Genomic DNA, 12132 nt, shown 5'->3' with positions numbered 1-12132 from the left:
GTCATGTCTATGGCCTATGGTTGAGTCAGGTGACGCACTGCGGCCACATATGGGAGATTTCTAGAAACACTGGAATAAGTGGAATAAATAGTGAGTTCCATTTCTCAGTTAGTATTTGCTGTGTTAGAGGGAAAAATGGATTAAAATGTAATATCTGCCAAAATAATGAAGATTTTGAATTTCTCTTCCAACTTGCTTAAATTTCTGCGAAACACCTAAAGGGTTAATACACTTATGAAATGTTACTTTGAATACTTTGAGGGGTGCAGTTTTTACAGTGGAGAGATTTATGGGGATAACTAACATACAGGCCTCACAAATCCACTTCAGAACTGAACTGGTCCCTAATAAAATCAGAATTTGACATTTTCCTGAAAATTAGAAAAAAAAAAAAATCGCTGCAAAATTTCAAAGCCCGCTAACATCCTAACAAGTAAAAGGACGTTCACCAAATGACATCACCATAAAGCAGACATGTTGTAGATGTTGCAGTAGTAATTAGTTCATGTGACATGACTATCTTTCTTAGGAAAAGAGAATTTTGAATATAAAGGATTGTAAATTTTTCAAATTTTTGCGCAAATGTTGTGTTTAAAAAAAAAAATAAAATACTGAGTGTATCAACCAAAGTATACCACAAACATAAGGAGGAATATGTCACGAAAAAACAAATCTCAGAATAATCGCAATAGTTAAAAGCACCGCAAAGTTATAACTACATAAAGAGAGACTGGTCAGATTTGAAAAATAGGCCCTGGTCATTAAGGCCAAAACAGGCTGCGGAGGCAAGGGGTTAAACTTTCACACAAAGTGTGCCATAATTCACATATACTGTGTAAATCTTGCATTACCATCATTATTCCTTTAGTTATATGATTATCTTCACTTATTTAAAAACTGACAAGTGATTAAAGCACAGAAATTTACATTACCTGAATCAGTTTTAGGCAAAGTGAAGTAAGCAATCCTCTTCTTATTTAGGCCAAGGTCCCATCGTACTGTTATATTATCTTGTGTCTAGATAAAGTTAACAAGTTACATTATTTTCTAAGTTGCGATACTGTTTTTCTAAAAAAATAAATAACTCGCCCCACATGTTCAAAAGGATATTTTAATCTGACAAAGTTATCCCCCACAGGGATAGGGGATAACGTGTGGACCGGTCCGCTTGGGGGATAAGAGATGACATTGCATAATGCTGCATTATAATCTGACAAGCACTGAACAATCAGTGCATTAGGAACTGATACCACTAGGTAGGAACCTCTGTACTCAACTCCACACTTGTCTGCTACAGGAGCTGTCTGTGCTCATTTGTTGGAGCAAATTCTCATTGCATGTTCTGGGATATATGCAAAACATGTTCAATAAAGTTACAGCAGGGCACTTTTGTGGGCCAAGGCATTGGGTAGAATTGTTTTAGAATTGTCCTGTTGAAACATGGCACTATGACCGGGATAGACCTCAAGAAGTTATAAGTTTAGACAGTCAGGTGATAGATCCAACATTGACCATTTCAAGGATTGTGGTATGATGAGGGATTCTTCACTCTCGACCAGGGGTGTCAAACATTGTAGTTTTGTAACCGCTGGGGGGCCAGAGTTTGACACCTGTGTTCTAGACCATGAGTGTCCAACCTGAGGCCCTTCAGTTGCTGAAAGGCAACAATTCCCATTATGGCTGGACAGAAAAAGCTTTGTCTGTCCAGGTATAATGGGAACTGTAGTTTTCCAACAGCCCCCCCCCCCCCAATGTTTTAGATGACCTTCTACCATGCGTACAAGATCCACTGACATCTTTTCTTGGTCCTTGCGAGGCATTGTTTGCAATGATGCAGGGCTGTTAGGGAAACCTTTACCTGCCTGCAGTAACTGAATCCCTTCCGAAGGAAAATCCAGCGCTGGTTATTGTATAAATTTGTGTTACTTGCCTGCTACCAAACGTGCCACCCAACGCTCAGCTCTTGGATCAACTACATGTGGCCGGTTGTTGTGTGATCTTATGTTGGATCTCTGTCTATGGGTCATCCAGTCTTGGTACACGCTTTATACAGAAACAGTCATAAGGGCAGCTGTTTCAGAAATACTGGCCCTAAAAATCTTAGAGACACTCATGTCATCATGTTCACCCTTGACTGGCAAAACGCTGCCTTCTGCTGTGCAGAGAAAAAAAAAGTCAGCCCATCATTTGAGAACCAACTGACATGGTAACCATATGGTAGTAAGGTTATTGGTCACAAGATGGCAGGCACCACCAGCTCTTCCTAATGCACTGATCACTTAGGGCCACATGTATCATCCGGCGAACGGATGATTTTTGGCGGAAAGTGCCGATTTGCGTATTATTTTATACGCAAATGGCCGATTTGCGAATAAAATAATTGCAAATCGGCACTTTCCGCCGAGTACGCCAGGGGGCGGAACGGAGGGCGCGGACTCAGAGTACGCGCAATGTATTAATGTACGCCGAAAACCTACTCCAGTCCTCAGCTGGCGTAGGCCGGAGCTGCGGGGGCATTTTTAAGTCCGGCGTAAAAAACGCCGGACTTAATAAATGCCTCCCTTAGTGTGTATATGAGGAGAAAAAATTAAAAAGACCACACTCCCCCATTGCAGTCACCAACAGCTAAACAATGTTGCCTGGATGGATCTGGGAACACAGTCTATATAAGTTTCCTGACAAACTGTCAAATTAGACAGGAGACATTACAAAGACTAAAGAAAATAGAAATAATGCAGAGGACACTACTCACCTGAGATTCCTTCAGTTTTTTGTCATAGTCAGCTTCAAGCTTAACAAGGGGCCCAAATATATTTTGATACTGATAAGCATCTTCATACCGTAGCAAAACATGCTGTGGTTCCTCATCAACACCCGGCTTTTCCAGGTCCTCCAAAGTTGCAGAAGGATTTTCCTTAAAATGCATATAGAATTTCAATTACATAAAGTCTCAAGGAACTTGCTAGGATAGAATAAACCAGTTTTGTTACAATGATCTGAATTCTAGAGATTCCTTGCTATCTGCTAAGAGTGGTTTCACACACAGTGTGTCTATAGAGAAACTCCACTGCAGTTTATGAACCAAAGCCAGGAGAGGACCCAACAGAAAGGAAAAGCCCTTAGATTTCTAACTTCTAGAATCCATTCCCGGCTTTGGCGTAAAATATGGAGCGGCATTTTGTACAAAAAAAAAAAACCAAAACACATTTATGTGAAATCACCCCAAAGAGAGGAAACCCAACAAATGCTTGCATGCCGTAGAGTAGGATTTTGTATTAAGGGACATAGTATATTTTCTACCTTCCATAATTCTTCCAGTTTATTTATTTGCTGAGCAGTAATTTGGCGAGCTCTGAGCTGTTCTTGTTCAGACGGAATCTTCACCAACCAGGACAGGAAGCAACGGTCCTGAATAAGAGGCTGCCACTGGGAACTGTCCCAATTAATGTCTTTCAAACTGCTCTGACTTGCACACGGTTGCCTAGGGAAAAGACAATCACTTGTAATGTGCAAAAAGGGAGCATATGCAGAAAAAGCCTTCTCAAGCTCATATGAACATTTTTTCCTACAGCTTTTCAATTCAAGTGAATCAAAAACATTAATACTATAACTAAACAGAACAGTCACAGGTAAGCTGAAATATCAAAACCAATGCAACGGTTATGTATCCCATAACAGACGACATGACTAGGGATAATATAATCCTCCCATAAATCTCACCTGCCTAACACAACAAGAAGTGGGGAGACGCCTTAAAAACATTAAAATCCATAAGTCACCGGGCCCAGAAGATATCCATCCTAGAGTTTTGCAAGAATTAAATACTGTGTTAGGGTATATTCACACGAACGGGCTCGCAGTGAAATTCTCGCTGCGAGCCCGGCAGTTCCCATACACTACATACTTGCTGCGGTCTAAACGGCAGCAGCGAGTATGTAATTCTGCCGCCCTTAATCCCTTCTGCTCCCGCGCGGCTCCCCCGCTGTAAGCATACTTTACCTGTACTCGCTGCACGGGTCCGGCGTCCTGCTCTCCCGTCCGGCCAATTAGTGTGTTTCCCAGCCGCAGCCACTGATTGGCCGGACGGGAGAGCAGGACGCCGGACCCGTGCAGCGAGGAAAGGTAATGTATGCCTACAGCGGGGGAGCCGGACGGGAGCAGAAGGGGTTAAGGGCGGCAGAATTACATATTCGCTGCAGTCATTTACACTGCAGCAAGTATGTAGTGTATAGGAACTGCCAGGACCTGCCGGGCCCGTCCGTGTGAATATACCCTTAGACAGACCCTTATTCCTAATATTTAAAGATTCTATTACGACAGGGATTGTTCCACAGGACTGGCACATAGCTAATGTGGTACCAATATTCAAGAAGGGGTCAAAGTGAACCTGGAAACTACAGGCCCGTAAGTCTAACATCTATAGTAGGTAAAGTATTTGAGGGGTTTGTAAGAGATGCTATACTGGAGTATCTTAATGAAAACAATCTTATGACGCAGCACCAGCATGGATTTATGAGGGATCGATCCTGTCAGACTAATCTGATCGGCTTCTATGAAGAGGTAAGTTATAGACTGGACCTGGGGGAGGCTGTGGATGTTGTGTATCTGGACTTTTCAAAGGCATTTGATACTGTGCCGCATGAAAGGTTGGTCTACAAAATGAGGATGCTGGGACTCGGGGAAAACGTATGCAAATGGGTAAGTAACTGGTTGTGTGATAGAAAGTCCTTTTAAGTCCTTCTATAGGACTATTACATGGAATTTCTTTTGGTTACTGGCACTATTCAATGCTATGCCATTGCATAGCATTGATCAGTATCATCAGTGCTCTGCTCAGTCTGCCTGAGGCAGACTCTATGACCGAATTGCCAATCAGACAACACAGAGGTATTATACCTCCTGCAGCCAGGAAACACATCTGTCACTGACATTTAAAAGCTGAAACTTGCTGTATTTTCAAGGTTAATGGCGGATGGCAACGCAATTTCTGCTGCCCATTATTAACTGAGGACCTGGCTGCTAAAAGCAGGAGCTGAGCTCACTTCATAGAGCCCCTAAATGCATTCTGGTGTTCCGTTACATCATAATGCGGAGTCACTGACTTGCATAGCGTACTGATATGTCATTTGTCAGGTAGGGGTTAAAGGGGTGGTGTTACAAGTACAAATGTACTGTTTTGGTAAAATAACTTACATCCCTGTTCCCTCTCTAAATTGTGACCCTGCTGTTTCCATGCAACAGTGCAGACACTTTCCCCAATCGCCCTTGCTTGCACTGAAGTGAAAACCAACTGCCAGTACTAATGGGAAAGTTCATGTGACTGATTGAACAGAGCATGAGTGACCCAATTTAGTGAATTCTCGGCAGGCCTTAACCAAGGACAACAGGCACATGGGGGGGGGGGGGGGGTCTATATCTTTGAACAATTTGTTTTCAGAAATGTTTATAAGTTTGAAATATATTTCATTTAACATCACTATAGACCTAGTATTCTTCCTGACACCACCTCTTTAACCCTACTTGACCACCATGCCAGCTATTTAACCATTTAGATGCAGCTGTCAAAACTGATAGCCTTGCTGTCATCAGTGATACGGAACAGCGATCCGTTGTCAGTGCAGCTTGTGGCCTCTGCTAGGCCTCTCTGGCTACCTGACAACCTACAGCAAGCTGAACCACAGTGCTGAGATAGTGAATCAATGCTGTACATAGATACTTATTGATATAAATCAATGCAGTAACTGCTCGTAAAAAGTCCACTAGGGGCACTACAGAAGTGCATAAAGAAATGGGGGTAAAATTTTAGTTTTTTTAAATATAAATAAGTCTATTGCTTTTCCCATTTTTAAAATGTGAAAAATCAAACATGTTTGATATCACCATGTGGGGACATATCTGATCTATTAAAATATGTTATCAAAAGCACACATTGTTAATGGCATAAATGTGAAAAAAAGCTATAACTGCATTTTTTATGGTGCCATCATATGTCCCAAAAAAAAGAATAAAATGTAATCACAAACGCCAATCTGTGCACACATAGTACAAATAAAAACTACAGATTATGTTGCAACAAAAGGACCCAACAGGACAGAATACGGCAATTTAAATTTCGGTTGGTTTAATTTAAATGATTATCAATTTGTACATACATACTGCACTGATTTAATTGATCGGTATTCCATTGGTACCATCCTGCTGTAGGTAGGTTGTTTTAGAATTATGTAGTTCAATGGTAATCAAATGTAACTTTGGCAGGAATAGGGAGAGATGTGTCCATGAGGGTCAAGAACCACCCTGATAACTTGGAATCAAGTTCCCAGCTGATGTTACATCAATGATTACTCTGAAATGGCACAGCTATTCAAAAGGGAATCAGAGCTCACTTTGGTTAAGGGAGCATGGCATTGCTTCATGCTGCCTGAGGTTCAGTCAGCATGGCACTAGTGACTGGTTCCCTTTAAACCAGGGGTGGGGAACCTTTTCCATGTCGAGGGCCGGTCGGGCATTAATAAAATCATTCGAGGGCCGCATACCGTGTGCGGCAATTAGTAGCGTGGGTTTGCAGCACCCAGGGCAAAGTATTGTTCCCCTAGTGCCCCTGCTATTGTAGTTAATCCCCAGTGATGCCCCTTGTAGTCTAGTCTAGCCAAGTCATGTCCCTGGTAGCCTAAATAACCCCCTATCAGTCATGTCCCTGGTAGCCTAGTTAACCCCCATCAGTCATGTCCCTGGTGGACTAGTAAACCCCCATCAGTCATGTCCCTGGTGGACTAGTTAACCCCCATCAGTCATGTCCCTGGTAGCCTAAATAACCCCCATCAGTCATGTCCCTGGTGGACTAGTTAACCCCCATCAGTCATGTCCCTGGTGGACTAGTTAACCCCCATCAGTCATGTCCCTGGTAGCCTAAATAACCCCCATCAGTCATGTCCCTGGTTGACTAGTTAACCCCCATCAGTCATGTCCCTGGTTGACTAGTTAACCCCCATCAGTCATGTCCCTGGTGGACTAGTTAACCCCCATCAGTCATGTCCCTGGTAGCCTAAATAACCCCCATCAGTCATGTCCCTGGTTGACTAGTTAACCCCCATCAGTCATGTCCCTGGTTGACTAGTTAACCCCCATCAGTCATGTCCCTGGTGGACTAGTTAACCCCCATCAGTCATGTCCCTGGTGGACTAGTTAACCCCCATCAGTCATGTCCCTGGTGGACTAGTTAACCCCCATCAGTCATGTCCCTGGTGGACTAGTTAACCCCCATCAGTCATGTCCCTGGTGGACTAGTTAACCCCCATCAGTCATGTCCCTGGTAGCCTAAATAACCCCCATCAGTCATGTCCCTGGTGGACTAGTTAACCCCCATCAGTCATGTCCCTGGTGGACTAGTTAACCCCCATCAGGAATGTCCCTGGTGGACTAGTTAACCCCCATCAGTCATGTCCCTGGTGGACTAGTTAACCCCCATCAGGCATGACCCTGGTGGACGAGTTAACCCCCATCAGGAATGTCCCTGGTGGACTAGTTAACCCCCATCAGGCATGACCCTGGTGGACTAGTTAACCCCCATCAGTCATGTCCCTGGTGGACTAGTTAACCCCCATCTGTCATGTCCCTGGTAGCCTATTTAACCCCCAAATAAAAAAAATAAACATCCCACTCACCTTACCTCCGTTCCCACGCTGTCCAGGTCCTCTTCTCTCCCACGTCCTCTTATGTCCCAGGTCCTCTGTGCCGGTCTTCTCCTGCAGGCGGCGCGCGATGAAATGACGTCATCGCGCACGGCCCGCAGGAGACTGAAGACGCGCTGCTCTGCTGGGGAAGAAGCAGGCATAGACACAGGAGGATGCTGTGTGCGCCGGCTCCTTCCTCCTCCAGAGCAGCGCGCATTACTGGGGAGCTGCGGGCCGCATCGGGAGGTCTCAGGGGCCGGATGCGGCCCGCGGGCCGGAGGTTCCCCACCCCTGCTTTAAACAGACAGCACAAAACCAGTGACAAGTTTCCCTACTAAAAACTTTGCTGAAAAATATTTTGGGGGGGGGGGAAAGCATGAATACTCACCGACAAAGCAGCACAACAACAGAATCTGCTTTGGCCGGAATGAATCCCAGGAGAAACACATTTCGGCACCCACAGTTGTAACATTCCAACACAGTCTCGCCAAGAGGCCCATCTTTGTGCAGAGTAACCTCTTTACACTTTGCTCTCACCAAATGATTCACAATGTGGCTGGAAAGGACAAATTAAAGAATTAAAGCTGGCCCCTATATCACGTGAATCCTGCAAAGCAAGTGTGGTTAAGTCATTACAGCAAGGTTATCTGTTCTAAAGTCAATATTTTTCATTTTAGCATTAAAAGAAGAAGTCCATGGAAATAAGTCCCCAGCAAGTAGGAGGGTGCAAGAACATAAAGAATGTATACTTAACCATCTTGTGCCCCCATAGCTCTGCTCTTGAACACCTTCCAGATGTTTTTTTTCTCCTGGCTTTCTGGAACGTCACAGTCCCGCTGATTGATTGCCTGCTCAGCCAGTCAGTGACTGCAGTGGTGTTCCACCCTAGTCATTAAAGGGGTTGTCCGGCGAAAAAAAATTATTCACAGAATAACACACATTACAAAGTTATACAACTTTGTAATGTATGTTATGTCTGTGAATGGCCCCCTTCCCCGTGTCCCACCACCCCCACCCGTGTACCCGGAAGTGTGGTGCGCTATACATTACCTGTCGCGTGCCGACCACGGTCTCCGATCGTCAGCAGTGACGTCTTCTTCGGGAGCTTGGCGGATCTTCCCGAGTGCCGGCCGCCCTCTGCAGCGTCATCCGAAGCTCAGCCGCGATTGGCTGAGCATAACTGTGCTCAGCCAATCGCGGCTGAGCAGCTGATGACGTGGCCGCGTCATCAGCCGCTCAGCCGCGATTGGCTGAGCACAGTTATGCTCAGCCAATCGCGGCTGAGCTTCGGATGACGCTGCAGAGGGTGGCCGGCACTCGGGAAGATCCGACAAACTCCCGAAGAAGACGTCACTGCTGACGATCGGAGACCGTGGACGACACGACATGCGGTGAGTATAATGCACCACACTTCCGGGTCTAGCGTGGGTGGGGGGAAACACGGGGAAGGGGGCCATTCACAGACATAACATACATTACAAAGTTGTATAACTTTGTAATGTGTGTTATTCTGTGAATAATTTTTTTTCGCCGGATAACCCCTTTAATTGGCTAAATGGGCAATCCATCAGATGGATACATGACGTTGCAGCTGCAGGAGGCCGGTGGCTGTCAGAGATTGGTAAAGCAACATTGCAGGAGCAGGGGCATAGGTAAAAATACATTATTATATTCCCACACCACCCTGCAAGTGATTTTTATTTTCGCAGGACTTAATGGATTTGAAAAAACAACTGCCCACTGGGTTAATATAACAACTTTGATTAGTCTTATTTTAGCCACAGTGGTGAATTTATTTAAGAAGCTTATGAAATATTGCTTTTTTGGAAAATAAGGCAAAGGTCCAACTTTTCTGATAATTCCAAACTATATTGTTAGTTTGCAAGCGAAATGGTGAAATTAAATTTCATGCATACCTTCCAGAGGTGTTCCCACGTCCATTGCAAAACCATTTTTTACTTGTGTTGCAGTAGACTACACAAGCTGGATCATGAATTCCACAATAGCTAAATATAAGAAAGTATTAAGTTATCAGTTCAGTTTGGCTTGGTTTACAGTTGCATTAAGAGGACGCTAAAAGCAGGTTAGATGACTACCCTGCTGTTATGTTACCAGAATAAGGATGCAGAGTTTAAAAGTAATTTTCTTACCTTCATCTTCAGTTTAGTTTTAGCTTAATCTTTAATTGATATGTAAATTGGGTTGTTTGGTGCACTGCTGAGACCTGTGGCGAACCTGATATATAGGTCGGGGTGAGTGTGGCATCTTTCCCTGGCTATCTGCTTCATTACAGTCTATGCCAGCCAGAAGAGGAGCGAACTGTCATACTCTCTCCTCGGCTGTATCTCTGGATCGCAGTAATGAGACCTGCTGTGATCAATAACTTAATACGGATTGCACTTGATCCTGACAACCTTACACTTTTGACAAGTTGATGTCCACATTTAAAAAAGTTACAAATAACAGTAATGCTCAAAGCTACATTTAAACACAAAACAGTCAAGAAAAGTTACACCATCACAGTGTTGCCAAGCATAGAAGTGTCTAAAGGCCTGCAACTGTAAATGTTATAAAGGATGTGGTGTGAAGGTATGAATAGAATACTATACATACACTGCAACATTCCCCAAAACTTCTATTGTTGACATGCTTGACAATGTGCAAGGCTGCACCTAATAGGGGTAGGGGAAGTTCCAAATTTTTTTTTTTTCTTCAAATCAACTGGTGCCAAAAATTAGTAATTTACTTGTCAAGTATTTCAGTACTTAACAGCTGCTGTATGTCCTGAAGGAAGTGGTGTACTTTTTTCCATTCTGAAGAGGAGAGGTTTTACATGGGGATTTGCTACTGTTCTGGACAGTTCCTGACATGGACAGAGGTTGCCTCAGCACTGTCAAACTGAAAAAAAAAAAAAAAACACCACTTCATGCAGGGCATACAGCAGCTGATAAGTACCTGAAGACTTGAGATTTTATTAGAAGTAAATTACAAATCTCTGGCACTAGTTCATTTGAAATACTTTTGTTTTACGTTACCATTATTTTCAATGTAATTTCAAAGTAAAAAACAAAGTCGTCCACGTAAGCTGCTCAAACACTTGCCTTACATTTGCATTCTTAGGGCCCGTTCACACTGAGGAAACACTGCGTAATTCCGCGACGGAGCTCTCCGAGGAATCTCGCCCCGCTCAGCGTCCTGCTTTGAGCGAATGGGAGAGCGCGCACTGTTCCGCTTCCTCTCCGCTCAAAGAATGAACATGTTAGCTCTTCAGGTGGAGAGCGGCGGCAGCGGTCGAGCGTGCGCCCTCTCCATTCACTTACAGCAGCACACTCCGATGCAGGATTCTGACGATCTTGCTCAGTGTGAACTGGCCATTAAACTGAAATAAACACTGGGCACAGTTGTGCAATCTGGAGTATAAAATAAACAGTTCTATTACTAAATCAGGTGTTGTGATAGATATTAAGACTACAGGCTACCAACCTGCAGGCATGCACTGGAAGATCCTTTGTATAATATGTATCTTCTTCATCTTCCTCAAAGTTCAGCTCACCCAGCAATTGACTTGTTTTGCCCACACCATCATCCACTGTGCCATTTTGTAGTATACCATCAGGGCCATTAACCTACAAGAGATATGAAAAGATCTATAAATATCCAAGGAGGTTTTCACAGAACTACACACACAAACACACAAAATAAACCATAATCATATTTTTCAGATTGCCATGCTTCTCCACCATGTCAGCCATCTTATAGACAGACTCACCACAGAGCAGGGCAGCAAAGCCTGGATAAGGGTAGTCTTATTTTAGCTTTTTGACGTAGACAGGGAGCTGCTGTCAGTAAGTGCAGTGAGTACAGTTACTAATACTGTACACTGAACTATTTTACTATAAAGTGGCCAACCCCTTTAATGCCAAACTGTGACAAGTGCATCTGTGAAGGACAGGGGATCTAGAAGTCTACCACATAGAATAGATTCACAAATGTTACATGGTTACCAATGAAAAGATTATAAATAGACACAATAGCTGCCCGGTTTATGTTACCAGGTATGCCTGTCAAATTGTACACTGCAAAAACCAAATTGTAATAAGTAGCTTGCAACACCACAGCATTAGGGCAAATACTTTTATTTCTAGTATAGTACAAAGCAGTATTCTATACAATAATTTATGTTCCAGAGAGAACAATAGATTTGTGTCTGCCATGTAACAGGTACCAATTTATACCTGGATATCCTGGTCACAGAACTGGTTAGACAACTTCTACAGGAATATGTACACAGGGCTCTCAAAAACCGTTCAGCATGTAGCAGTGTTCAAGGAATCTTTTTGCATGTGCAAGTGGAAGAATTGCCCTCTTCTATTAGTAACAAATTAATCTATTCCCTACTCCAGGGCTCTAGACTAAAAAATTTACCTGGGAGCCATTGGCTCCTAACCTGAAAAATTTA

The 12132-nt window shown here is 43.6% G+C and overlaps 1 protein-coding gene across 2 annotated transcripts in view; it reads right to left on the bottom strand.

Annotated features, from left to right (window-relative positions):
- UPF1 (UPF1 RNA helicase and ATPase) overlaps positions 1-12132 on the bottom strand; it is a 64332-nt gene that overhangs the window by 40774 nt on the left and 11426 nt on the right. For both annotated transcript variants that reach the window (XM_069962522.1, XM_069962520.1), the window contains exons 2-7: positions 11157-11299; positions 9590-9679; positions 8062-8229; positions 3301-3481; positions 2753-2914; positions 933-1017 (exon numbers count right to left, since the gene is read on the bottom strand). In XM_069962522.1, coding sequence (XP_069818623.1) covers positions 933-1017; positions 2753-2914; positions 3301-3481; positions 8062-8229; positions 9590-9679; positions 11157-11299 — 829 coding nt within the window. The remainder of the gene's footprint in view (positions 1-932; positions 1018-2752; positions 2915-3300; positions 3482-8061; positions 8230-9589; positions 9680-11156; positions 11300-12132) is intronic.

Source organism: Dendropsophus ebraccatus, chromosome 3, assembly GCF_027789765.1.
Source record: "Dendropsophus ebraccatus isolate aDenEbr1 chromosome 3, aDenEbr1.pat, whole genome shotgun sequence".
In the NCBI taxonomy this organism is placed as follows: Eukaryota; Metazoa; Chordata; class Amphibia; order Anura; family Hylidae; genus Dendropsophus; species Dendropsophus ebraccatus.
The sequence above is the reverse complement of the archived record's forward strand: the minus strand, read 5'-3'. Positions and strand labels throughout refer to the sequence as shown.